Source organism: Lepus europaeus, chromosome 16, assembly GCF_033115175.1.
Source record: "Lepus europaeus isolate LE1 chromosome 16, mLepTim1.pri, whole genome shotgun sequence".
In the NCBI taxonomy this organism is placed as follows: Eukaryota; Metazoa; Chordata; class Mammalia; order Lagomorpha; family Leporidae; genus Lepus; species Lepus europaeus.
In genome coordinates, this window is record NC_084842.1 from 42,477,570 (window position 1) to 42,501,520 (window position 23,951).

At 38.0% G+C, this 23,951-nt stretch overlaps 1 protein-coding gene across 11 annotated transcripts in view; it reads left to right on the forward strand.

Annotated features, from left to right (window-relative positions):
* The window catches only part of ADAM28 (ADAM metallopeptidase domain 28), a 790,284-nt gene that overhangs the window by 711,961 nt on the left and 54,372 nt on the right, over window positions 1-23,951 (forward strand). For 8 of the 11 annotated variants that reach the window (XM_062212787.1, XM_062212784.1, XM_062212788.1 and 5 more), the window contains one exon: window positions 19,018-19,121. Coding sequence is in view for 3 of the 11 variants with exons in the window: in XM_062212782.1 (XP_062068766.1) it covers window positions 4,202-4,240; window positions 10,080-10,107; window positions 19,018-19,121 (171 nt within the window). In the remaining 8 variants the exon portion in view is untranslated. Of the gene's footprint in view, window positions 1-4,184; window positions 4,241-10,079; window positions 10,108-11,328; window positions 11,438-19,017; window positions 19,122-23,951 lie in introns of those variants that run through there. The other 3 variants (XM_062212782.1, XM_062212792.1, XM_062212783.1) reach the window with 2 other exon arrangements.

Consider the following 23,951-nt stretch of genomic DNA (forward strand, 5'->3'; position numbering starts at 1 on the left):
CGTCTCTCTCTTTCTCAGTACTTTTAAAAGACATGAGATTCTTTGGACTATGTAGATCTATAACAATTGAAAAATTTTTGGAGTGGAGGGGTGTGTTAAAGGCATATAATGGGTTTCTAGTTCATAGAGTACAAGGCATCAAGTAGGTCACTAACAACTTAAAAACCAATATTCCAGAAGAATGTAGATACAAAAATGCTCAACAGAATATTAGTCAATCAAATCCAACATCACATCAGAAAGATCATTCACCTGGACCAATGAGCATTTATCCCTGGTATGAATGAAAAATCAAACCCTGGAGTAAGGAAAGTCTTTCCAACAAATGGTGCTAGAAAAAATATTTCTTTGTATGCAGAAGTATGAAACAGGACCCCTGCCTTATACCTCATATAAAAATCAACTCCAAATTGTCAAGGATCTATATCTAAAAACTGATACCATCAAATTACTAGAGGAGCACATTGGGGAAACTCTGCAAGACATTAGCATAGGTAAAGAATTATTGGACTAGACCCCAGAAGCACAGGCAATCAAAGCAAAAATAGACAAATGGATTACGTCAAGCTAAGGAGCTTCTGAACTTCAAAGGAAATATTCAACAAAGAGGCAACGAACAGCATGGAGAAAATACTTGCAAACTATACAACTGATAAAAGATTAATATTCAGGATCTGTGAAGAGCTCCTGGTCAAAGTATTTGAATGGGCATGAAATACCTAGGATAAATGCAAATGGCCAATAGAAACATGAATAGAGACTCAGCATCACTCTGCCAGCAGGAATATGCAAATAAAAACTACAATGAAGTTTTACCTTACCCAGTAAGAATGACTATCATCCAAAAATAAAATAAACAATAAATGCTGTTAAGAATGTGGGGGAAAAGTACCCTAATTCACTGTTGGTGGAAGGGTAAACTAGTACAACCATTTTGGAAGACAGTATGGATATTGCTCAGAAATCTGAAAATAAATTTGTCATGGGACCCAGCCATCTCATTCCTGTGAATTTAGCGAGAGGAAATGAAATCAGAATATGAAAGAGTTATTTGTACTCTCAGGTTTGTTGCAGGTCAGCTCACAATAGTTAAGATTTAGAATTAATCCAGATGTCCATCAACTGAGGAATGGATTTAAAAAAAGTGGTATATATACACTGTAGCATACTATGCAGCTATAAAATTGAATGAATTCCTGTCTTTCCCAACAAAATTAATGCAATTGGATATTGTTATCCTTAGTGAAATAAGCCAGTCCCAAAAAGACAAATATGTTTTCTCTGATATATGATAGTTAATATAAAATACAAATAAATGAATAGGAATAAAATAGACATTTTGTGATATGATTATTGATATGATTTTAGCCCTTGCTTATACTCTTATACTCCTGTGGAACTGTGGTCTTTCTACTTTCTACTTGATGAATATATGGTTGGTGATGAATTAAGTCTGTGAACATAGAGTGAATTAAAATTATGTATTTGCAAAACCTGATGAAAGGAAGAGGGGTGGGCTGGGGGAAGAGAGGAAAGTGTGGTTGTCTTCTTGAAATAGTACCTCTGAAATGCATGAAATCTGTTCTCTGTATTTTAATAAAAGAAAATAAAAGATAGCAATAAGTTAAATATGTATCAGAATTACATGCTAATGAATACAAAAAATTCTAGTCCAGCTCTGTGCTGTGCCTGGGAGTGCAGTGGAGGATGGCCCAGGTCCTTGGGCCCTGCACCCGCATGGGAGACCAGGAGGAAGCACTTGGCTCCTGGCTTCGGATCAGCGCATTGCACCGGCCGCAACATGCCGGCTGTAGCGGCACTTGAGGGGGGTGAACCAACGGAAAAAGGAAGACCTTTCTCTCTGTCTCGCTCTCTCTCTCACTGTCTAACTCTGCCTGTAAAAAAAAAAATCTTTTTAAAAATTAAAGATCGTTAAATTACTTCATTAACAATTATTGACAAAAACACTTGAGTACTAATCCTGCATTATGTACAGTTAAAAGTACTGGAGATAACTTACTGAAAAACTACCTGTCCTCATGGAACTTAAATTCAAGTTGTGGGGGGCCAACTATGGATTAACTGAGATGGTGAACACTTTTTGTCAGATCAGATTTTCATAAGTAGGAGGATGATGTGAGTAAAACTAAAAGCCTCTTCTACCATAACTTATAAATAGGAAAAATGAGATTTTTCTGTGGGAATTCACCTGAAAAATCAAGTGATCCAAAGCAGATAGAGAATATCTCTCAAGACCAAATAACTGCCACTGGAAGTGTGCATGTGTCAGAATGTCTTAGTTGAACTGTGCCTGGTTCCTGTAATGAGAGTTATTTGAGAAGGAGATCTTATCCATCAGAACAGAGTGAGGAGTGGAATTTGTTCAGCTATTCCAAGCCCTTCTGATTTTCCCCACATGTCAACACACACATAAAATCTGGCCATAATTTTAGTCCTTGTGCCACATACAGGGCAAAGGAGAGTGTAAGGATAGCATAGAAACAGTGAGGAATCACATTTATAAAGATGGGCAATATCTATCTTCATTCTGGTTGGAGGGCAGAATGTTCTGCCAAGCTTCGACTTTTATTAGATATTATGCAAATGGTGCATCACTTTGAACAGATGTAATATATCTTTGCTGATTACTTAACTGCTTTTTGATTTAGATATTGTGTAATGTCAGGAAAAGCCACTTCATGTTAAAAAGGAGCGAATGGAGTGTACCATTTCTTAAATATACACTAGTAATTCAGAGTCTGATCAAGAAAGTCAACTTTATGTAAATATAGTGCCTGAAAGATGATAGCCAAATCCCTTGTCATTCTTTTATAAAAGTGTATTTACCAAGCTTGCAAACAAATAGTTGTCTTTTCTTTGGGTCATACCACGCACTTACTACAGGTCAGAACATATTAAGTTAGAATGACTTTAAATTGGTTTGTTGACAAAAGACCTAGAGCTACTCTTATTCCTTTTCTTCTGAAAATCAGCAGGTCGTGATGTATGGTTCCAAGGGCCTGTTTGTTTTATTAAGAATGATCACTTCCCAATCATTAGTTATGTGTGCAAGCATTTATTCAGTAGCTACTATTGTGTAGGCCCTGTGTTGATGTCTTGAGGATTCGACAATGACTAATATGTCCTAAAGAGAATGTTAATTTAAGGGAAGAAAGGCTTGTCTTAGTAATTTTAGAGAAGATATTACTTTTTGTGTTTATTTTTGCATAATTGTTAAATTACAAAATACCATCTACTCGTTTAACAATTATAACACGAATAGTAATACCACTTTTAGTCCCACCACACAAGAATAGCCTCTCTAAATATATTGGAACTATTTTCTGTTTTCATTTTTTACTCTAAGTTTCCAAAGTTTGTACTCAGTTTTTGTTATTTTGTGTATAATCTTATTTCCTCACTGTTACTCTAATAGAATAACATAAAGATTTTTTGATATATCAAAATGCATTGTAAAGGTAATTTTAAAGTATGGTTTAATATTTCATTGAGTAGGTATGTGCTAATTTACCCACTGATCTTCATATTTTGGATATTTAGTTTTGGTTTTACCCTTTATCAACAGTGTCATTAACAATTTGGTGTATAAAAACCACTCTATATTTCAGACATTTTCCTTAGGGAGAGTCTTGGGGGTTGAAGTATTTGTTTAAAGTATAAGAAAATATGTTAAAATCTTGAATTTGACATTGACTAGTATGTTTTTCTTGGATATTAAACTCTAAGGGTTTTTTTGTTTACTTGTTTATTCTGTTTCCCTAAGTATAACTAAGATATGATCAAATTCATTTTCAAATACATGGTATGTGTATACGCAGACAGAAGGAATTGAGTCATTCATGTTAAAGCCTAGTTTTAAAAACCCAATGCTGACTCTGTGGTGGGCATTTCTGGGTTCTGGGAAAACAGACTGTGCTTCAGCACTCAGTTACTGTCTGCTCCAGAAATAATTGTAAAACCATAACTATTTAGACAGTGCTATTTTGGGATATGGTTGACTGTGCTTCCCAAAGATATGTTTAAATTCCATCCCTAATATATGCAGAGTGATTATGGTGTTTAGAGGCAGAGCCTCCAAGAGGTTATTAAAATTAGAAAAGTTTGTCAGGGGGGTTCCCCCGTCAATGACTACTGGTGGCTTTTGAAGAAGGAAGAGACCAGAGGATACACACACACATGCATGCTCCCTGTCTCTTGCTGCCAGAAAAGCCTTCTACAGGTACAAACCTCTAAACTTCCAGAACTGTGGGCTAAATAGACTTCTTTCTTTATAACTTATCCAATCTGTGGCATTTAGTCGTTAGCAATAGAAAATGAACAATACCACGATTAATGTTATAATCAAATCCAATGCTCATTGGTCATGGAAATTGTCATACATGTTCAGAAAAGACCCAGTCTCGTTGATGTCTCAATAACCCTTTCTTCTCATAGCTATTCTCAAGAATGTAATGTGCTAATGAAATTCAACAGGGCTCAGGGCTGGTGTTGTGGTGTCACGGGGTAAGCTGCTACCTGCAATGCCGGCATCCCATATGGGCACCACCAATTCAAGTCCCAGTTGACCCACTTCAGTCTAGCTCCCTGCTAATGTGCCTGGAAAAATGGCACAAGATGGCCCAAGTTCTTGGGCCCCTTCCATCCACTTGGGAGACCAGATAAAGCTCCTGGTTCCTTGCTTCAACCTGGCCCAGCCCTGGGCATTGCAGCCATTTGGGAAAATGAACCAGTGGATGCTAGATTCTCTTTCTCTCTCTCTCTCTCTCTCTCTCTCTCTCTCTCTCTCTCTCTCTCTCTCTCTGTAACTCTGCTTTTCAAATAAACAAAATAACTATTTTAAAAAAAGATAAAGTGTATATATTAAAAAAAAGAAGAAAGAAAACCAACAGGCCCATTTTAATCACCCTCAGTCATTGGCTTCCTTCTCCCGCCTTGGCCTGAGTCTGGAGCCTAAATAGATGGTGACTGAATTGTTCTTCTCTTCATTTTCCAGCCCTGTTAATTAATCCCATTGTCTCTTCTCCTTACATGATATTCTTTGGAGTATTCAAACTGGAAACAGAAGAGTGAGGATTCAGGGAAGAAAATATATGCTTGTAGATTTCCTTAAGGAAAGTTATAATCTTCCTGTGTGCAAGTCCTTATTTACCCTTGGTGTAGAGAGTCCTTGGGAGAGTTGCTGTTCTGGTCATGAGGCTGAAGCTCAGTTTCAGGGAAGTTCTTCTGGTGCTTCACTCATTACTCATGCTAGAAAGAATTTAAGACCAGGTCTCTCGTTCCTCTCCGTTGATAGTTCTAAGTAATTATTTTGGAAATTATTTTGAAGTCCTTGATAGAAAATACAGTATGGCAATTACAGTTATTTAATCAGAGCCAATTTATGAGTCATAGGAAATTGTCCATAATTGGGTCTTTCTTTCCTTTGCCTTCAATCATTCACTCCTAAGCTTTTGGGTCACTCATTCTAAAGAGGAGGCCAAGAACCAAACACCTAAGGGTACTTCAAAATATTTGTCAAAAACAAAATCCAAAGATGAATTTATTCCAGTGCAAAAATTTTGGAATCCATGCATATGAGAGGTCTTCAAAAAGTTCATGGGAAATGTATATCATAAAAAAAAAAAAAAAGATGCATGGATTTAAAATTTTCGGCACCAAAATAAACTTATCTTTTAATTTGACTTTTTCACAAACATTTTGCGGTAATTTTTGTATAAGATGTTTTTTTTTTGTTTGTGTGTGTGTGTGTGTGTTTTTTTTTTTTTTTTTTTTTTTTGACAGGCAGAGTGGACAGTGAGAGAGAGAGAGAGACAGAGAGAAAGGTCTTCCTTTTGCCGTTGGTTTACCCTCTAATGGCCGCCGCGGTAGCGCGCTGCGGCCGGCGCACCGCGCTGTTCCGATGGCAGGAGCCAGGTGCTTCTCCTGGTCTCCCATGGGGTGCAGAGCCCAAACACTTGGGCCATCCTCCACTGCACTCCCTGGCCACAGCAGAGAGCTGGCCTGGAAGAGGGGCAACCGGGACAGGATCGGTGCCCCGACCGGGACTAGAACCCGGTGTGCCGGCGCCGCAAGGCGGAGGATTAGCCTGTTGAGCCACGGCGCCGGCCTGTATAAGGTGTTTTAAAACTTAGACATCAATCCCTCTCCCCATTACTCTGGATCTGTTTGTCCTGCAGTTTCTTTTCCGAGGTTTTGAGGAATATACATGAAAGGGTGTACATACTGTATTCCAGCGACTGCTTACAATGCACCAGTAAAGACAGAGCTTAAGGCCAAGTGTTCTCTGATGCTAATAACCTTCCCCCTCACTATCTATGTCCTGTTTGGTGCTATAGGATGCTTTCACTGTGGCTCTTTCACCAGTCAGCATCCCTTAACAATTGCCTCTTTAATCTGGCAGTGACTCTCAGGGATGGAGCTAGGCTCTGGGCTACCTTGCAGTGAATGTTATCACAAAATAATCCTTTATAAGATACAGACTATTTAAGTCCTAGAAAAACTCATTTAATATTTTAAGTCCTCAATTTCCTCATATGTAATTTGGAGTTGATATAATATCTACATCAAAATTTTTATAAGAATTATTGACACTATTAATAATGCACTCCAAGTGGCATAGGATGTACATTAAAAGGAATGAGCCTTCTTAACATCAATCGATCAAAATAGGTAGGAATACACAACCAAGAACATTGGTTCAAAGAATTAATGCTCTTGGCTGGCGCCGTGGCTCACTAGGAAAATCATCTGCCTTCGGTGCCTGTACTCTGGGTTCCAGTCCTGGATGGGGCACTGGTCCTGTCTCTGTTGCTCCTCTTCCAGTCCAGCTCTCTGCTGTGGCCCAGGAAGGCAGTGGAGGATGGCCCAAGTGCTTGGGCCCTGCACCAGCATGGGAGACCAGGAAGAAACACCTGGCTCCTGGCTTCGGATCAGTGCAGTGCGCCAGACGTAGCAGCCATTTGAGGGGAGAACCAACGGAAGGAAGACCTTTCTGTTTGTCTCTTTCTCTCACTGTCTAACTCTGCCTGTCAAAAAAACCAAAAAACAAAAACAAAAAAGAATTAATGCTCTTGGCATTCATCAGATTTCATTCCCCACTATTTTCAATTTGATGATTGAGAATCATCTTGCTGGGATCCCCTTTTTTTTTTTTCAGATGATCTTTAATGAGAAAAATTGATATTAGTAGAAAATAAAATAAAAAGTACCAAGTACTTTTCAGAAATGGAATGGCATTTGAGTATCTTAAATGCTAGTGAAGTGGAGTGATGGATATTATTATAATATGCCTTTGGAACTTAATTTTATGGATAACTAAGACAAGAAAAAGTTACATCCCCAAGGCATTTTGACAAGTGATATGGTGAGGATTTGAATCTGTGTTTTCCAACTTGAAGACCCTGGCTCTATTGATGCCACAACATTGGCATCTCTGCTTAAATCTTCAGCTTTTTCTGAGGAGTAAAAGAGATTACATATTTAAAGCATTGGCTAAGTTTCTGGCAATGAGTAAATGTTCAAAGGGTTCAGTATTACTGTTATTATTATCATTCATATTAAATGAGGAGTTTTGTTTAGTATAGACCTGTGTGGGGTAAAAATCTTGCAGTGTGAGTCTCAAAGCTCTTATTGGTTTTTCTGGTCAAATCTACTCCATCACATGTCAGGGAAATGCTTAGAAAATTATTTCTGTAAATTCATCATTGGGAATCTCTCATGACTGTAGTATCAACTCAGAGAATTATTATATCTCATTTTGTACTAAGCAGAGACAATAAAACTTCCCTCTCTCCAGGGTTCTCAACTCTATAGTAATACTTGATTAGATCCCTAAATCACATATCTGATATTAATGGTCTCTGGAGTAGTTGCAGTGAAGAATTTTTAATAAAACTAGATTTTAAGGAATTTTTTTTGATGTGTGTATTACTTTTTATTTTTTAACTTTTATTTGATAAATATAAATTTCCAAAATACAGCTTATGGATTACAATAGCTTTTTCCCCCCTATAACTTTCCTCCCACCTGCAACCCTCCCATCTCCCGCTCCCTCTCCCCTTCCATTCACCTCAAGATTCATTTTCAATTATCTTTATATACAGATCAATATAGCATATATTAAGATTACAACATTTTGCAGCCTCACAGAAACATAAAGTGTAAAATACTGTTTGAGTACTAGTTATAGCATTAATTCAAATTGAACAACACATTAAAGACAGAGATCCTACATGAGGAGTAAGTGCACAGTGACTCCTGTTGTTGACTTAACAAATTGACACTCTTGTTTATGGCGTCAGTAATCTCCCTAGGCTCTTGTCATGAGTTGCCTTGGCTATGGAAGTCTTTTGTGTTCGCCGACTCTGATGTTATTTAGACAAGGTCATAGTCAAAGTGGAAGCTCTCTCCTCCCTTTAGAGAAAGGTACCTCCTTCTTTGATGGCCCATTCTTTCCACTGGGATCTCCCTCGCAGAGATCTTTCATTTAGGTTTTTTTTTTTTTTCTTTTTTTTTTTTTCCCAGAGTGTCTTGGCTTTCCATGCCTGAAATACTCTCATGGGCTCTTCAGCCAGATCTGAATGCTTTCAGGGCTGATTCTGAAGCCAGAGTGCTGTGATTTTAAGGAATCTTTAAGCACAAAAGAGATGTCAGAATAAAAACAGAGAACTTGACATGATGCTGACCAAAGGGATTTTGAAATTTAACTGGGAACATTTTTTATGTATAAAATAGACACAAGAGCTTATAGTTTATAATTCATAGACACTTGGTGTGGATTATGCTATGCCAGGAGATTTGAAAAGCCCTGTAGAATAAGTGTGCATAAACTTGCCCCCATACCAAGTCACTTGGGTCTAGATATTACTTTCTTTTTCTTGCAAAAAAGCTACATGATTTACCTAGCCTCTCTTTACCTCAGTGTATTTGTCTTCAAAATTAAATTATTACCTGATTTACATTATGAGGATAAAAATCTGTTAAGTCACAGATAAAAACTCAATATATGTTATCCATTACCTTTAGTATATATCTACCCTGAGTTCCAAACTTATTTTTCAAATTGACAACTGAATAACTTTCCTATATGTAACATTGGACAAATTGGATTTATTGTATTTTTTCCTTATTTGCTTTAGTGTGTGAATGCCCTCTCTCATGGAAAATGCAATTATAAACCTAATTTCCCATATAAATATCAAGGAAAGAAGCCAGTTAGTAAATGTCATCATCTCTGCTTTTCAGATATGTGCCTAATGTGACCACCATAAACATATGTGTACTTAAAAATCTTGTGGGAAAATGGAATTGAAGCAAAAGTTTATTTTTGTGTAAAAACTTGAAATTTATGAATAGTTTGTTCAAAATATACATTTTACATGACCAAAAATTATGGAAAGGATACCAGGAAGTACTTGATGTAAAAAATATACTGTAACTACAAGATTCCTGAAGAACATTTTCCAATTTAAAATGCCACATGTAACTCAGGTAGACTTTGTCACACTCCATTTCTTTTGTATTCCTCACCTGTACAGGTATATATGCAAATAACTGTATTCATTAGAACACAGCACTGATGTCCATTCCCAAGTTGAAGTCAAGCAGTGGCACTTTTGTTCTTACGGGGATCCCTTACCATTCCACCAAAGCACCTGTAGCTCCAACAAAACAAAAATATATTAATAACTTAATGTGATATAATATATCCTACTCATTTCTTCTCTTGGTTTATTCTTCATTTATCTCATGTTCCAGTCTCCAGGAAGCTTTCTTTGTCCTGCTGAGTCCTTCTTCCTCTGACCTCTGTCCATATACAAATCTATCATACCATTAAAGATAAAAGTATTATAATAACATACAGAAATATTCATTCTTCACAATTCTGCGATAATGATCTTACCTGTTTCCTTCCCCAGACCCTACGCCTAGAGAAAGTAGTGATTATGTTTTCCAGTTGTGACATATATGTCACATACTAAATACTAATGAATATGTGTTGAATTAATAGACACACACATGTGATAATTAAAAGATGAATGTATCTCTTCCTTGAAAAGACAAAGCCATTGGACTTGGATGGAAGAGGTAAGAAATCTATAGAATTCTCAATCATGATGTCTGGAATCCGAGTAACTAGATCTAAAATTCCATTTTGGTTGTTAGTTCTTGCCTTTTTGATCATTGAGAAGATTTCCTTTTAATTGAAATACCTCTAGTTTTAGAATATGCTTCAAAATCCATAAAATGCAGTTTTTGTGGTCTACAAATGGGGTTTGTAGTAATTCTTGGTCTCAGTGTTATTTCTATTTCAGAGGAATCTTATCAGTAAGAATAAGACTGGGTGTATCAGTGAACTTAGCTGTTGAAAGCTTTAGAGTAAATGAGTGCTCAGCCAACACCTAATACAAATTCTGCTTCTGCCCTTTAACTAGATAAGTTCCTTGAGCGAGCTGCTTAATTTTCTTAATACACACAAAGAAGATTACTGAGTCTTAATCTTCTAAATTTTTCAAAATCTTTTTAAACTGAAATTTTGTTGTCTACAAAATGGGAGGAGAGTGGTATTTATTACACAGAGGTATCAGAAGAATCAATATGATGACAAGCATAATAGACTGGGAGACTACCTAAATTTAATAAACAGGTCATTTAAAATGAGCTGTTTTGTTAGGTATACAGTGTGAATCCTGGGCATATCCAGTTTAGTCTGACTGCCACCAGTGACAGATCCCGAAATTCCTCTGGAAATTTCATATTTTGGATTTTGAAGACTTTTTCCACTTTCCTAGTTGTCAGTTATGATATACAGATATCCCTGAGGATCTGAAAGGCTTGTGCCAGTGTTATCTGTCATAGTTCGCTATTTCAGGATGATTCAAGTTCCCTGGGAGCATCATCATATGGGAATAGAACATAAGATAGTTAGAAACTGGTTTACCAAACCACACATGTTCAGTGTACATAGAAATATAAATACATATGTATTATATACATGACATATATATTATATATGTGATAAATAGCTAGCACATTTGTTAAGATCTGTGTCATTTATTGGTTTATGGTAATATATTGGAACCCTGCTACTTTGGAGCAGGGAGTATAGAGAAGGAGAAAAAAAAATCCAGTAGTTTATGATAAAGAAATCTGAGAGCCAGGAGGCAGCTGGGACTTCCGCCTGCTGTGCCATTGTTGCAGGACCACAGCTTAGAGGTTGTGCAACACCTTTGGTAAACACTTCCTGAAGCCGAGACAAGAATGAACCAAGCAGTCTCACTCTGTCTCACTTGAGAAGAGACAAGGGCGTATCAGCAGCCAGGTGTACCTGTGAAGGGCAGGCAGGGAGCTCCAGGAAGCACCAGCATGTGGCAGGAGCTGCTTCTGACACTCACTGTCTTCTTTGCTGCAGGGCCAGGTAGGTGGTGGGCTCCTCACATTCTCTTAAGCACATCAGTGAGATGCTTGCTTTTTATCCTCTCCCAGTAGTTTAATTGTACAGAATATTTTGACTGCTTAGGATTTGTTTCTGTTCCTCAACAAATTTTACTAACCAGTTGAACTGGTTTTCTTCTGTTGTTTGGGGGCAGTGACTGATGTAAAAACTCAAAATCAAAAAGAGGCAATGAGAGCTCTTAGATTGCTGTTGATCTGATCTGTGACTATATAGATGGCAAACAGCGTAATTTAAATAATAAATACGATATTTGAGGCAAAAAATGGAGTTTGGTAAAACCCACTCTGGCATATTAGTGTGTGAAAGCAGGTATGACTAATTATCACTAATTATCACTAGATCGTTTTTGGGAAATACCTACTATTATTGGGGCACTGTGGCTCCTTCTGTTTCTTTTATTCTATTTAGTCCTTTCAGTACTGGTGATAACAAATGTGACTAACTAGAAATAGTTCACCAATTTTGTACTAATAAATCATTGTGATACTTGACTAAGCAATGTTGCTCTGATAATTCACCTCCATTTTGATAGTTATATCAAACATCAAATAATTCAAAAGTAAAGAATATTACTTCCTAGTACCGCGTTGCATCTAGAAATCTCGAATGCCTCTCCATTTCTGGTAAGTGGTCTAATTAGATTTTGTTTATGTTAAATTGGGCAACACACTGCTTCAGCCTATTTCTATTGCTGGGGCTCATTTAAGTCAGCACATTAGCTGCAGTTCTTGAGAGTCCTTGCGTGGTAAACTGGGGTCTAAAGTACTTGCTGGGACTTGGGAATGAAAGCAAATTATCATAGGAGGTATGGGTTTTAGTGGAGGAAAGAGTCTCCTCTTTCATGTACCTATTATATACTTTGTAGCTAAAAATGGGTTTCCCTATCTTTATCCCTCTTACTTAATATTTTTAAATATTGAACTGACGCTACGTATTTAAGTTATTGACTTAAAATTCTGAGTCAAACTTAGTAGAAATGTTCCTTCCTAATATTGTTCAAAATTGTAGGGACAACCCTTTGGGAACCGACTTGGGGCTGAATCAGAACTGCCTGAATACTAGTTTTATCTGCAAACATAAAGATCAGCCAAGTCCATCAGCAGAGTCACATTTCTAACACTGGGGTTCACATATTACATCCTTTTTTAGTGAAATTGCTTCCCTGGACTACACATTCTCAGCATGGCACCAAGAGTCATAACATCTTAGAAATTATGTGTAGAAGTGTGACATCATTCCAGCTACACAGTATTGGGGAAAGAGGTCCTGAAGTTACTCTTGTGAGAACTGGTGGACAAAAAGAAGCTGTATCCTCTTATCTTTCATATTAAATGGAAAACTATTCCTTCATTGACCTTCCAGCTTGTACTTTAGAGGATATCTCCTTGGCCACTGAAATATCATTCTTATTATTCTTATTATATCTTTTACTTTTATGGGCTTTATTTTCTATCCAGAATGGAAGAAGTCAAGAAATTTTCATTGTCCATCTCTTCCTCTTTCTTCCTCTGCTCTCATCATCAAAACAATACATGTATGCTGCATTGACCATGATTTTAACCCAATTCTCTTATAGTTGAAATAAAATAATGATATGTGAAATAAGGTCAGCTACTTGTAATGATCTTCACAATCCCCTGGAGGAAATGACTAATGGGATTTCATCCTAGGAAAAGAAAATAAACAAATATTTAGAAGGATGTGATCAGTGTTGTGTGGTGAAGAAGTGGATGCACAACAAAGGGAAAATGTTTGCAATATTCCCACAGAAAATCTAGGGGTACAGGACTTTCAGCAGTCTCTTTCTTGCCTTCACAAGCTGACTAGAACACTCAGAAGAATATAGGCATTTTAACCCTCATAGACAAAAAAATGCAATGAATTAGGATGTGTATTTTCATCAGTGTTTGTACTCAGTTTACCCACGTGAAGTTTAAAATCACAGGATATTTGTAGAGGTTGCAGAGAATCATAGAATTTAAGTTAATGTTGATATATAAACCTTATTCCAGGTGTAATGTCACATGTTCAGTTAGGAAAAATACTCCTTTCAATGGTTTTGAACCAATTTGAATTGATGTAAAAATGTTAATGTTATGTATGAATGTCCTAATCTCTAAAATGACCCCAAACACATTAACAATTAAAGTAGCAATGCAGGCCAATTTCTGTTATATTAATCTTGTTAATGAATGTTGATTTTTCTAAAATTAATGACACATAAAAGAATAGTTGTCCAACACAAACCAAAATAATAGTTTTCTTTCTCTTGGTCCATTTTTGCTGGTAAAACCAATGTAACAAATGAGTTCTGTAGAAGAGGAGAAGCAAGCATTAAAACGGATTAGTAGAAGCATATTGAGTTGTGGTTGCACCTTGGATTTGTGTAATCCCTGGGTGGCACTTAGCTGTGTTTGTTTCATGGTTTTCAAAATAATTAGCCTGATGTTTTCCAGCTGGGAGAAGGCTACATCATCTCCATCAAATCTGAGGGTGAATGAACCAAAAAATATCTAGGTCTGTTATAACCCTATATTTCAGGTCTCATTGTTTCAGAGGTCTAGTATCCAGGAAAGTAAGAGCCTTTATTGGAAATTGTGTCTGTTCTCTTTAGAGAATACACAATGTTTCTAGGGTTCAGGAAGAGTGGGCATCCATTCTGTTCAGACTAAAGAGAGAGAGGAGCTGCTGAAGATTTTTAAAGCAAATAGTATAGCTTTTACTTGTTTGTTTTGTTATGTTTTGTATGTTTGTGTCTGGTTTCCACTTGGAAGTGCTTGCTGGTGAGCAGTGATCTGTAAATAAATTTCATAACTAATTTACCTATCTTGAGTCCAGTGTTAAAAGCCAGTTGGTAATTTCTGATTTCATGAAACATTAAGATTTAGATGCCAACTAGAAGCATGGAGATCAGTAGGCATATTAGAAAAAAAATGTATCTTGGCTAGATTGCCTTATTTCCCTTCTCACTACTTCTGAATGGGACATGGTATATTATCATTTTCTGCTTTTATGCAAAGGATTAGGTGGGCAGTTACTACTTGTGACCTGAAGGCAATATGAGCTATTTCCTGGTAGAATCATATGTTATGGATGAAAACCAGAAATATAACACTTTCAAGAGTTACTGTGGTTGCACCATTGGTGGAATATGATTTCCTTGAGCTCCTTATTAACTAATTGCATTGATTAGACACTGCAATACACTAGTAGCATGTTGGCACCTTATGGTATGCCTGTTTGGTGTCTCTGAATTAAAGGAGGCAGCAGGGAATTGTGTCAGTACCATCAGTTAATTTCTGGCAAGAGTAATTTGCTTACCTCCTGGAATCCTATTGTTTTGAAATAATTACAAAAATGTAAAATCAATGACATATGATTGATTTAATATTCCTTTAGACATTTGAACTTCTGTTACAAAAATTTTTATGAATGTTATTATTTTATTCTTCCAAAATTAATTAAATGAAAATAAAAGACGTTCATTGGTACATCCATGACAGCAGGAAATGAGTAACTCAACAAACTTGTGAAGTCATACTCAAAGTATGACAATGTAAGGTAACACTTTTTTTTTTTTTAATCACAATTGATTGAAGGGATCATGACCTCTTCAAAGAGGTTATAGTGGACTCTATTTATTTGCATAATGTCATGGATTAGCTTTAGAGACTGATTCATCTGCTCCCTCATTTCAAACAAAAAATTAAGCAAACCAAAAATTAAGGTCTTTTGGTGCCAGTGCCATGGTTTTAAAATTTTTTGAAATTGTAATAAATAATCTTAACCTACTGAAAGAACAGCTGTTTTATTATTTTAACACTCCATTTTTGACTCAGAGTTCTTAGTTAATTTAATCTCTTTTCTATTTTTCCAAGTTAAATGCAAATAACAGGAGTGATCAGATGAATTAAGGGTTTTGAAACTGGTGAAAATATGATATCACTAAACATTTTCATAAGTTTTTGCTTTAATTTCTGAAAAAAAGTTTAAAACAGAATGTTTGGGAATTGATGTTATGACTAAGTGAGTAAGGCTACCACCTGAGATACTGGCATCCCAAATCTCAGTTCCAATTAAAGTCTCATATTACATTGCTTCCGATCCAACTTCCCACTAATGTTACAGGGAAGGCAGAAGAAAATGGCTCAAGTGTGTGGACCCCTGGAACCCATGGGGAAGATGAAGATAGAAATGCTGGCTCCTAGCTTCAGCCTGGCCCAGCCCTGACTATTTTATCCATTTGGAGAATGAATCCATAGTTAGAAGATTCCTTCCTTCCTTCATTCCTTCATTCCTTCTTTCCTTCCTGCCTGCCTTCCTTCCTTCCTCCCTTCCCTTCCCTTCCCTTCCCTTCCCTTCCCTTCCCTCCCTCCTTCCCTCCTTCCCTCCTTCCCTCCTGCCTCTCTTTTCTTTCTGCCTTTTTCTCCTCTTCCATCTTCTTCTGTCAGTCACTCTAGCTTTCAATCAATCAATAAATCAATCAACTCATTTAAAAGTAGGAATGATTTTCCCCCTCTGAGTAAGTGTACAGTCCTCCAAGGTGACTGATGGATGAATAATATTTATTGTCTCCATTATGTTTGTTAAAGATGAACCACAGTAACAGAAATACCTTAGACTTCAGGCTTAAGACTTTGAAAAGCTAGGATTACCTTTAGATGCCCTCCTACTCACTCCACAAAGAAAACAATAAATCCTTTCCAGATTCAGTCTTAGTGAGCTGTGTGTGGTAGTGGGGGTGGCAGACGTGGGGAGGACTCCACTGGGCTCTGGTTCCTACTGCGCTTTGCATACTGTGTACACCTGCAGGATTCTTCAGCAGTCAAGGAACAGATCTGCTGACATTTTCTCAGGCACTACTCTATAGAGGGCAGGGATTAGGTCATGCAGAAGAATCAAAAACAAACTAGAAAATACAGTGTTGGCTTTGGATAACTTTGAATTTCTCTATAAGGTAATCTTTAGAAACAACACCAGAATGAGCATTTAAGATTCAAATAGCAGAGGGGATGTTTGATGCAGTGCTTAAGTTGATGCTTAGGAAGCATCCACCCCATATAAATGAGTGTCCTGTTCAAGTCCTTGCTCCTCTGCTTCTGATTCAAATTCCTACTAATGCATACTCTGGGAGGAAACGGGCAGTGGCTCAAGTATTTGGAAATGCCTGTGGGAGACCCAGATTGTGCTCTTGACTCCTGGCTTCAGCCTGGACCAGCTCTGGCTGTTTTGGGCATCTGGGGAGTGAACCAGTGGGTAAAGGATCTCTATCCATTTTTCTCTGACTTTCTACCTTTGAAATAAAATGAAAAAAATTTAAAAGTCCAAAAAATATTGAAATGAAAATAGATTTGGCCGGTGCTGTGTCTCAATAGGCTAATCCTCCGCCTGCGGCGCCGGCACACTGGACACTGGATTCTAGTCCCGGTCGGGGCGCCGGATTCTGTCCCAGTTGCCCCTCTTCCAGTCCAGCTCTCTGCTGTGGCCCAGGAGTGCAGTGGAGGATGGCCCAAGTCCTTGGGCCCTGCACCCACATGGGAGACCAGGAGGAAGTACTTGGCTCCTGGCTTCAGATCAGCACGGTGCGCCGGCCATAGCGCACTGACCACAGCGGCCATTGGAGAGTGAACCAATGGTAAAGGAAGACCTTTCTCTCTGTCTCTCTCTCTCACTGTCCACTCTGCCTGTCCAAAAAAAAAAAAAAAAAAGATTGGATCAGATAACTTTCCAATTCCCTTTTTTTTTAAACCTTTAACAAAGTCTTTTTATTTATTTATTTTTATTTACTTGAGAGGCAGAGTTACAGACAGAAAGAGGGAGAAATAGAGGTCTTTCAGCTGCTGGTTCACTCCCCATATGGCCACAATGGCTGGAGTGCAGCTGATCTGAAGCCAGGAGCCAGGAGCTTATTCTGGGTCTTTCTTATAGGTACAGGGACCTAAGAACTTGGGCCATCTTCTACTACTTTCCTAGGCCACCAGCAGGGAGCTGGAATGGAAGTGGGGCAGCCGGTACTTGAACTGGGATGCTGGCACTGCAGGCAGATGCTTAGCTACTATGCCACAGTGCTAGCTCCCCAATTCCCTTTCAATATGACTGCAGACTCAAAAAAAAAAAATCTTTCCAGGCCAGTGATTGTGTTCAATTTGTCTGCTGCTTTAATGTTCATTTTCATGTTTTTGCTCATTCCAGGTCATTCTATGGATGTAGTATTGCAATCTTTTCTTACAGTGACTTGGTCTTTCCTTAGTATATGACATTGCTACTGGCAAATCCAATAAAAGTATATTAAAATCAGAAATGGTATAGTTACTTTACTTTTATAACTTTGGGTGGTTTACATTGTGCTTCTACTCAGTTATTCTGGGACTATTTAGGTTCCTCAAAGAGTGTGTTGTCTACTGCCTTTATTATTAGTATTAGTATTAGTATTAGTATTAGTATTAGTATTAGTATTATATGTCTCTGTGTATGTGTACACTGCTACTATATCCCCACTTAGGGAGTCATTGCTATATATTACTAAAATGGGAAAACTTAGAAGAGATGTTTCTGGAGGTCAGTTTTGTGGTACAGTGGTTGAGCCACCACCTGTAACACCAGCTTCCTCTATGGACACTGGTTCAAGTCCCAGATGCTAAACTTCTGATAGAGCTCTCTGCTGGTGTGCCTGTGAGGGCAGCAAAAGATGGCCCAAGTGGTTGGGCTCCTGCCATCCACATAGGAGACCTGGGTGGAGTTTCAGGCTCCTACTTTAGCCTGGCCCAGCCCCAGCTATACCTGCCATTTGGGGAGTGAAACAGCAAATGGAAGATCTCTCATGTATGCTCTATCTCTGTCTCTCTGTCTTTCCATCTTGATCTGTAACTCTGCCTTTCAAATAAATAAATAGATGGTTAAAAAAAGAAAAGAGGAGTTCAGGCCGACACTGTGGAGCTGTGAGTTAGGCTGCTGTTCACTCTGCCATCATTTCATATGGGTGCTGGCTTGGGTCCTGGTTGCTCTACTTCTGATCCAGCTCCCTGCTAGTGTGCCTAGGAAGGCAGTGGAAGATGGCCCAAGTGCTTGGACATCTGCACCCTCATGGGAGACCTGGATGAAGCACCTGGCTCCTGGCTTTGGCTTGGCCCAGCCCTGGCCATTTGGGCCTCTGGCGGGGGGGGGGGGGAGTGTGTGTGTGTGTGTGTGTGTCATAAACCAGTGGATGGAAGGTCTCTCTCTGTCTCTTCCTCTCTATGATTCTGACTTTCAAATGGTTTTGCTAAAGAGAGAAACGCTTGTTGACTCTTAAGGGGGAAACGTATGAAGACATAGGTTAAAGTAAAGATGAGAGAAAGAGCAGGTTTTGACTTTGTTGATCCCTTCTGGTGTCAGCATGTGAATAACGGAAACAAATCACTGAGGGCCTCTGTGTGTAGCTTTGTTCACTTGGAATGCAAAAGGGATTATCATTACCAACTGACCTAGTTCATGTACTACAAAGGACTTCTCTTTTGGATAGCTAAGTCTTCTCTTTTCTCTCTCTCTTTTTTCCCTCTCAGTAAGTGCTATAAAAGATCACCCTGTTATAAAGAAGTATGACGTGGTATATCCTGTAAGACTTCATCCAGTTCATAAAAGGGAGGTCAAAGATCCACAGCAAAAGGTACAGATTTTGTTTTATCAAAGAATCTTGATCAGTACATGTCAAAAGGAAAAATGAGAGATATAAATGAGATGTGTATATGAATATATGTTAATGAATCAGGTGGACTTTGTGACTTTTTAGCTATTACATCTTGGAGTTAAATAATAATTATATTTGTTTTAATTTGTTTTAACCTGAATTGCGTTAGTAGTCAGTATTACCCAAAGTTCCACTGTTAGCCTCATTTTATAAACCAATGCTCTGAGATATAAAATGAACTGTTCCAGATTGCACAACAAATTTTAATATTTTATGATAATTTATTCTGTGTACTTAAAATTGCATGTAACTTATTTACCTATCTATTTATCACCTATCTAACCAAAGGCACAAAACTATAATTAAAATGTAAGTAGAAAATAAATATTGCAGGTAAATATATATATATATATATAGAGATGCATAATAGCATGAAATTTATCTGCCTTTTCTAAATAGGAAGCTATTAAAGTTTGCATAATTCTTCCTACTTTGAGAAACAATACATTGTTAACCAACATTCACTCAACATGTTGTGACAGGAAAGCTAAAACATGATGATCCATTCAACAACAATGTTATAATTATCTGTACTCTGAAGCCTCAGGGAGTGGGGAAACTACAGATAAGTGAGACATAATTTATAGCATACAAAAATAGTCTAAAAAACAGTTTGCTGGTGGTTGGCGCTGTGGTGTAGTGGGCTAGACCTCTGCCTGCTATGCCAGAATTCCAAATGGGCACCAGTTCGTGTCCTGGCTGCCCCACTTCTGATCCAGCTCTCTGCTATGGCCTAAGAAAGCAGTGGAGGATGGCCTAAGTGTTTGGGCCCCTGAACCTATGTGGGAGACCCAGAAGGAGCTCTTGGGTTGTGGCTTTGGATCAGCTCAGTTCCAGCCATTGAGGCCAATTTGGGAGTGAACTAGTGGATGGAGGACCTTTCTGTCTCTCTGTCTTTCCCTCTCTCTGTCTGTAACTCTACCTCTCAAATGAATACACACACACACACACACACACATATACATATATATATATATATATATATATATATATATATATATATATATATATATTCATGGAAGGCAGATTGGGAACCCACACATATAGGACTCTTCCAATATTCTGGTCCACTCCTCAAATGGCTGCAACAGCCAGATCTAGGCCATGCTGAAGCCAGGAACCAGACAATCCACCCTGGTTTTATATTTATATATATATATATATATATATATATATATATATATATGGCAAGGACCTACCTTGGGTGATCATCTGCTGTCTTTTCAGGCATGTTAACAGGGAGCTGGATTGGAAATTGAGTAGCTGGGGGACTCTAACCAGAACTCCCATATGGGATACTGGCATCACAATGATCACTTAACCTGTTGCACCACAATGCCAGTCCTCTGAATATTTTCGATACACAAAACCCATAGATATATGGAGTGCCAAGTGTATCAAACAATTATACCTTCTGTTGGACCATCTTTCTGACTTGATCAGGCATAGACACATAGTTTAATATTTGAGCTATAATGAAATAACATTTGCAGATGTTTTTGAAGAAATATCAGAGATCAGGGTAGAACTTTGAATACTCTATTCATGATTATATTTTATGTGCATGAAATAAGGGTAATGGAATTAATAACTATGGAATAAATGACTAGATGTATATGCAAACAAATGAACAATGAAATGAATGAACCTGACTGGAATACATTGTATATCTGCTTCTGTAGATATATGTTCAACAAATACTTAATCAAAACCCTTGAAGTAAGCAACATAAATTATAAAGGTAGTCACTGTCATTTATAGGATTTACTTTTCAGGTTGTACATTTAATTAGAATTCAAAGCCAATTTTCTGTTTGCCCAAGTCACAAAATAGAATATCTGATAGCACAATGCTTTTTTGTGATTGGGGCTATTTCAAGCCAATTTCTGCCACAGTTTCTAGAAGCCTCAAATTTATAGTATTTTGTGTAGTACAGTTGCATTACTAGAATAAAGTACCTCCATTACTGCCAGGTCTTCCTTTGGTTTCCGGAGTTCCATGCCCATCATCACTATCTTGACCTCACAGATTTGCTTCCATCCCAGGACCTTCCAATACTTTCCCAATCCAACCATTAAATCTGAACCATGATATTTTTCCTGGAAGAAACTTTGAGTTATGTGTCCCATGATCAGTTAGTATTTTTCAGTAGAACACAGACCATTTCCTTCTTGGGGGCATTCTCTAAATGAAAGCTCATCTTTCCTCTCCTAATTCATACCTAAGAACCTACAGAATATACAAAAAGGATGCTTCTTATCAGTAGGTATCACTCTCCAACACTGAATTCTTCAAAGTCATGGTTATCACATCACACAATGTACATTCTCTCATGCAGCTTCTGGTTTTCTTTCTTTTTCTTTTCTTCCACCTATAATCTCTATGCCAATGTTAGCTAAAACTCCTACTCCAAAAATGAATGCTCCTTTTCTAAAACAACCTCCAAATGATAATTTTGGAACAAAATCCACTGAAATTTCACTGCAGACTGGAACAGACATCTAGAAGGTCTTTCTGGGTAGAACACTGCATTTAGAACCATAACAGTGTCTTTCTATCTAGTCTTTTTAAACCTGAACACTAAATACTTACGACTATTCTCCATTACTGTTATTTTTTCAATTTCCTGGCTTTTTCCACCTTCTGTACATGAAAATTAGCTGAAACCAATCAGTTTCCCCTCATCTAGATCCAATACATGGAGTATTTATAGATGGAATTTTGAACACCAGAGCACAGCCCAACAACTGATGATTTAAAGGAATATATATTGTGATATTTGACCTTGAAGATGGCCAAATTCCCACACAATAATCATCAACTGATAATTGTAACTAGGCATTGCTACTCAATGAGTTTAGGTGCTATTCTGGTCATTAAAGTGATGAGATAAGAAAAGTTGAGCTTTAGGTGCAACATAGCATATGAAAAAGGATTCAGTCCCTTGTACATGTTTCTCAATCTTTGGGCTGCTGTATTTAGATATTTTTAATGAAAATGGCAGTAGTAAAGTTTTATAGATCCACATGAGAAATGTGTGACCAAAACATCTTATTTTAATTTATTCTTTATCTTTTATTATATATAAAAATCTACACTTAAAATAGTTCTCCTTTTCTACATGATTTACGTGAGATATTTCTTGCTCCTAAGTGCTTGAAACTGTCATTTATTTCTGATAATTTCTCTCAACATTCAGGTACATATTCCTGCTATGGTTTTCATATTCTGAGCTTCAAATTTATTTCTTGGAGCCGGTACTATGACGCAGTGGGTAAAGCCCTGCCTGCAGTGCCGGCATCCCATATGGGTGCCAGTTCATGTCCCAGCTGCTCCTCTTCCCATCCAGCTCTATGCTATGGCCTGGGAAAACAGTAGAAGATGGTTTAAGTGCTTGGGCCCCTGCACCCACATGGGAGACCCAGAAGAAGCTCCTGGCTCCTGGCTTCAGATCAACTCATCTCTGGCCATTGTGGCCATTTAGGGAGTGAACCAGCAGACGGAAGACATCTCTCTCTCTCTTTCTCTCTCTCTCTACTTCTCTATGTAACTCCATTTTCACATAAATAAACTAAATCTTTAAAAAATATTTATTTCTTTATCTGAAAGAGATGAGAGATGAGAGATGAGAGATGAGAGATGAGAGAGAGAGAGAGAGAGAGAGAGAGAGAGAGAGAGAGAAATATATCTCCTCAAATGGTCCCAATAGCCTGGGCTGGGCTAGGCTGAAAACTGGTCTCATCCAGGCCTCATCCAAGTCACCCACATAGGTGGCAGTGGTCCAAATACTTGGTCTATCTTCATCTGATTTCTCAGGTACACTAGCAGGGAGCTAGATGGGAATTGGAGCAATTGGGACATAAACCAGAACCCATGTGAGAACCCGCATCCCAGAAGGTGGCTTAACTTGCTGTGCCCCAAAACCAGCTCCTCCACAGAGTCTTGGAGTCTTCAACATCAAAATTCCCTGGGCTGGCATGGTGGTATAGTGGGTAAAGTCGCCACCTGCAAGGCCATAATCCCATTTGGGTGACAGTTCATGTTCCCACTGCTCCACTTCTGATCCAGCTCTCTGATAATGGCTTGGGAAAAGAAGTGGAGGATGAACTAGTACTCAGTCCCATGCAACCCATAGGGGAGACACAGATGAAGCTTCTGGCTCCTGGCTTCAGCCTGGCCCAGCTCCAGGCATTGCAGTTATTTTAGGGAATGAACCAACAGATGGAAGATCTCTTTCTTTGTTTCTCCCTCTCCGTCTGTAACTCTGACTTTCAAAGTAAATAAATCTTTTAAAAGATAATCCATGAAACACAGTTGAGATTTTTTAGGTCTGTGTGCAAATTCTTTTTCCAGATAAATTCAGCTCCCCACTTCACTCAGATAATTACCACCTCAGGTTAAATGTTACATCTCAAGAAAGCCATTTATGCCTTTAAAACATTAGGTGTCCTATAACATATGTACATCTGTTATCATACCACTTCATGTTCTGTCTTTACTCAAGGTTATGGGTGCTCTGACAGCAGGTAACACTCTTTTTTTTGCATAGAGTTGAATTTCCAGAGCCAAGCAGAATCACGTTTCTAATAGAACCAGCACTCAAACAATATATGTATAGTGCGTGCATGCATGGAGGAATGCATGAATGGGACTATCAGATAACTTTGTTGCCAAAGTTCCTTGATCTGTTAAAAGGGAAAGAAATAAACAGTTGGAATTATACTGGCCACTGCTAAAAAAAGCATATAT